This window comes from Montipora foliosa, chromosome 1 (genome assembly GCF_036669935.1).
Source record: "Montipora foliosa isolate CH-2021 chromosome 1, ASM3666993v2, whole genome shotgun sequence".
In the NCBI taxonomy this organism is placed as follows: Eukaryota; Metazoa; Cnidaria; class Anthozoa; order Scleractinia; family Acroporidae; genus Montipora; species Montipora foliosa.
Window position 1 is genome coordinate 19,801,372 of NC_090869.1, and position 4,698 is coordinate 19,806,069.

At 41.2% G+C, this 4,698-nt stretch overlaps 1 protein-coding gene across 2 annotated transcripts in view; it reads right to left on the reverse strand.

The window, feature by feature from the left end:
• Nucleotides 1-550: 550 nt before the first annotated feature.
• The window catches only part of LOC137992310 (uncharacterized), a 35,526-nt gene continuing 31,378 nt past the window's right edge, over nt 551-4,698 (reverse strand). Inside the window, exons 23-26 of one of the 2 annotated variants that reach the window (XM_068837591.1) lie at nt 4,052-4,140; nt 3,860-3,957; nt 2,484-2,591; nt 551-1,473 (exon numbers count right to left, since the gene is read on the reverse strand). In XM_068837591.1, coding sequence (XP_068693692.1) covers nt 1,405-1,473; nt 2,484-2,591; nt 3,860-3,957; nt 4,052-4,140 — 364 coding nt within the window. In that variant the 3' untranslated portion in view covers nt 551-1,404. The remainder of the gene's footprint in view (nt 1,474-2,483; nt 2,592-3,859; nt 3,958-4,051; nt 4,141-4,698) is intronic. The other variant, XM_068837582.1, reaches the window with a different exon arrangement.

The window sequence follows — 4,698 nt, forward strand, 5'->3', positions numbered from 1 at the left end:
AACGCTCGCAACATTGTTGGGCCCAACATGTTGCGAGCGTTTGCATACCATGTTGTGTGTTGTTGCGACTTGTTGGAAGTTGTTGGATGAAGTTTGAAACTGGTCAAACTTCAGAGCCAACATTTCTATTGTTTCGCGGTCATCGAAGCGTGTTCCAACAATGTTGCGTTCGTTTGCACAGCACATCCAACAATGTTGCGCCGGCGCACGCGCACTACATGCCACGTATCCACAGAAATACATGCGAACAAGAAATCAACATGGCGTCGGAGATGGAAAACGTCCCAGAGTCCCTTGTATTCTCATCTAAAGACCCAACATGTTGTGACTTGTTGCGAGAGTTTGCACACATCGGCTAACATCGCGCAACAAGAGACAACATTGTTGGGCCCAACAATGTTGCGTGTTGTTGCGAGCGTTTGCACGGGCCTTTACGCGTTACCATCGTAAAATAAAGTTTTCCTTACTTCGCGATGATCGCTTCAACTCGTTCAACTTGTAAAACGGAGCAGACTAACCGTTATGGAACATGTACTGCCGTGAAAACCGTTGAATTTAAAAAGAATGTAAATTTATCGTCTATTTATCTAGAATTTTTCTCGGCTCTTGCTCCAAAAGCGGTAGAACTTGAGGCGTGTAAATTTAACAACCATTTTAAAATAAGACATTAATTTTTCTCATAATAGCTCTCTGTAGCCTATTGGGAACAAGACTTTACATTGCATGGGCAAATTGACACCCTGATCAAATTATTAAAACAGGAATATGTTTTACTTTTTGACACAACCATCAATATCATTCCATGGTATAAACTTAATCCTTCCCTCTTGTTCAATGAAATAACCATTGATATAAAATATTTTCGACGCATGCATCCTTTCACGGCATCGAGTAAGAACATTAATATGAAGACTGCAAAAAGTCTGCATTGGTGACCTTAGCGCTTCCCTTCTACTACATGTAGTGATATTTATAGATTTCACTGACGCTAACGTCAGACGATTTTATTCGTCAGCGTGGGCCACTTCACAGGTAAAAGGGTAAATTCCAGGGGGGAGAGAGAGAGTAGCGATGGTTTCCATGGAAACACACTTGCCGAGTTTTGCCGTTGCCGGGTAAGGGTTCAATCCAACGACACTCACGCTGTGATTTTTGTTTCACAACAGTTACGCGAGGAAGGCCTTCGGTGAAAAGGAAAAGGCACAGACAAAAAGCGGGAGGGAGGCCCGTCCCCTTCCCCGCTGTTTGAATCGTTCCTTCATAATTGAATCCCTTCATTACGAGAATTTTTTTTTTTTGAAAACAGATTTCAAATTCACTTTCAAAATCCTGAGTGTAGACGCCATTTAGCTTATTTCTGTTCCATATCAGATAAGGCCGAGCGAGGTAACACATTGAAAAATGTTAGCTCGTCGTTCCTTTCAGTCTCTTGAGCTTTTCCTCGACTTTGGTAACAAGTTCATCAAGGCGAACCTGAAAAAAAAAAAGATCGCTGAATCACTTTCAGTTGTTTCCACATAGACATATAATAACGCAATCTCGTTTCCTATCCCTCTCCAGTTCTTCCCGTCCACAGGAGAGAGAGGAAAAGAGAGGTAAAAAGAGCCCGAGGCTGACATTGTGACATGGCTACTGCGCGGCTATTCGTCTTTCTGCCATGCAAAAAATTTCTCCTTTTTCAGAACTCACAAGAACTAGCGAACTTTTGAATGATAAAAAGGGTTAAGAAGTGATCAGCCGCAAAGACAAACTCCCTTCAAATTTTTGGACAAACTTTGTCGTTGTCAAAACTCGTACGAAATATGGTTTATTACAAATAGTTTACTTCATAGAAAGTGCGGCGTACGGGGTTTTATGCACGAGTTGTTTGTGTCAAAAACCCGAACGAGCGAGGAACGAGCGAGTGAGGGTTTTTGACACAAACAACGAGTGAATAAAACCCCGTACAAAGCACTTTCTATGTCGTAAACTCTTTATTACACATAACATGAGAATTTTCATTAAAATAGTTTTCTGAACGCGAATTAGAAACAAAAACTCACTAACAATAGAACCAAATGCAAATTTAATTTAATTCAATAACAAAGTACGATTTGCACGATTTGCACGATTTGCACGAGATGCACGAGTGATTGGCATGGAAACGCCTTTACGCTATCGCTGATTGGTTATACTTTCACATGTGAAATAGCTGTACGCCATTCTGATTGGCTGTATAGGTCTTTTTCACATGTGAAAATAAAGCGTATAGATTTGTACAAATGAGCTTTATGGAATAAAATTCTCATGTTATGTGTAATAAATTACATTTCGGGAGCTCAATGCGGTCGGGTACGCAGGTTGCACATAAACGTTGTCACACGGTTATTTCGTACGCAGCTATTGTCAAACTGACACCGACAGTAGGAATGAAATTCCCCCACCACTTCTATAAGAGAGAAATCCACTAAGAATTACTTTGCATTCACGCATTACAAACTTACGGTATCGTATCTGCTCAAAATTCGAAAGCCTTTTGGCGAGCCTTTGGTGCTAATGTGCTTAATCGCATGTTTTAAACACAAAACCTGAGGCTCGTCGTCACTGGTTACCTGAAAGGAAATGCAAAAAAATGACAGAAAGGTCAGTAATTCATGTGTACTGAGGATAACCAGTTTTAGCATATGCTAAAACAGTGGATAGCGTTGAACGCGGGCGCTGATTGGCTCGTCAAACTCCGAATATCCTGTGCTATTTACCTCCGAGCAACGCGGGAAAAAAAGGCGTCGCGATTTGCATCCGTGACAAATGAAGAAAACATCCAAATTAATTTTTTGTGCTGTATATTATCTCACTGTTGTAGTATATACTAAAACAACTATTCACCTCAGTGTCGGTGGCTAGCGTTGGATATTTACCTCGCCACTTCGCGGTTCGTTAAATATCCACCGCTACCCACCTCCACTTCGGTGAATTATTGTTAATTATAGTCCTCCGAAGGTCTGTTTTGTGCTTTGCGTTGGAATAGCTTTTCTCCACTTGCAGGAAGAAAAGTTCCGTCTACATCGTTTGCAGGACCTTTCATTTCGCTTGAAGGGAAAGGGCCTGGGAATTACAAGGTTGGCGTTGCTCGACTACTTAAGGGTAGGGAAACTGACAAGAGACAAAGACACGTCCTAAAAGGAAACTTGCCCTCACAGTGGACAGAAAGCTGTGAAAATTGCAGATCGCACCATATCACGCTATTTTTAGAAACACATGAGGTTGATCGCGGCCGAAAAATGACGAAATGGATTCCTTAAACGACTGCTTTAAAACAAACTGAGACCGATTGCACCTGTTTTTTGGCAAAGGATGGACAAGAGAGTTGTGCGAACTTGAAAACGTTGGGTGAACGCTAATTCGAGTTTTCGAGTTGTCACTCCCAAGAAGTCAATAAAAACACATTTCCGCTCATCGCAATGTTCTAGATTCACTTTACACAGACGTTTATGAATTTGTTTGTTTGTTTGTTATTCTTTTGCCATAAAGTAAACAAGTTGATACAAAATATCAAGACTATTAGATAAGGGAGCCAAGGAAAGCCATTGAGATTTCTGTAAACGGCCACATTTAGAAATATATTTATATATTGACCAAGCAATAAAGGAAAATACTGCCATAGGCAGGATAGGTCATCTAAATATATATGTATATCTTTCTCGACAAAAACAATCATTAATTTGGATAAAAGAGAAGTAAAAACGAATTGAATGTGACCAAACTAATCAAAGTTGAAATTTACTGAATTTTGACCAGAGATCGTGAAAAACGTCATGAGAGTGGCCCTTAGAATTCTCGGCAGATACCCCAAATTAAAGCACACATAAAGAAAACTCACCGCTGACAGATAGCAAGGTTTGTCGCATTCTTCACAGTATAAAACGCAACTGGAGTTGGTTGGCGTCCAGCTTGTTACCGACTTTTTGCCTTTTTTCCCTGAAACAACGTCAGTGATAAAAAAGGTAAGGAATGCAGAGGCGCCTTCTAGAGTCTCTGCACACAAAGCAGCAGTAAGTGAACTCAGTCTCACCTGTAGTTGCAGTCAAGTTCTTTTCCTTGTCAACAGTTTCAACTAAACCGAGCTCTAGAAGCTCAGTCATAAAGGATTTCTCGTCATCCCTTCAATAGAGAAAACACAAAAGGAATCAGTTTTGGCAAGAAGAGATCAAGAATACACACAAGGGTTTCCTCTGTCCCCAACTCCCCCATTCATTGCCCATGGCACCGATGCTCTCCGTAATCAAACTGCCGACTGTAGTCAATTCCGTCTTCTCAGGTACCACTTCCAAATTGTTCACAGCGTCCATACGTTTAGCCGAAAGTCAAGATCTTTAAATACGCTAATGCTTAGGTGATTATGGATATAAGATATGATTTTCTTAGATGGTGATTCAGTGATACTCGGAAAAAATCCGGAACTCCCTTGCAAGAGTCGATCTGACGACCTCCCGATTACAATAGCTCCGATGCCCTAGCACCGAGCTATAGTCTGTTTTCACGTGACCTCACGGCGGCTATGTTGGTGTCCCCAACTAATCGTCCGGGGATTGAGCTCTATTATCATGCAAACGTTTTCTTCTGTTTCGATGGAAAAAAAGGTTACTGATCACGTGAGGGAAAACACTCTATAGGAGGCTCGTGGGAACTGGAGCATTAAACTACGTTCAGGAGACCATT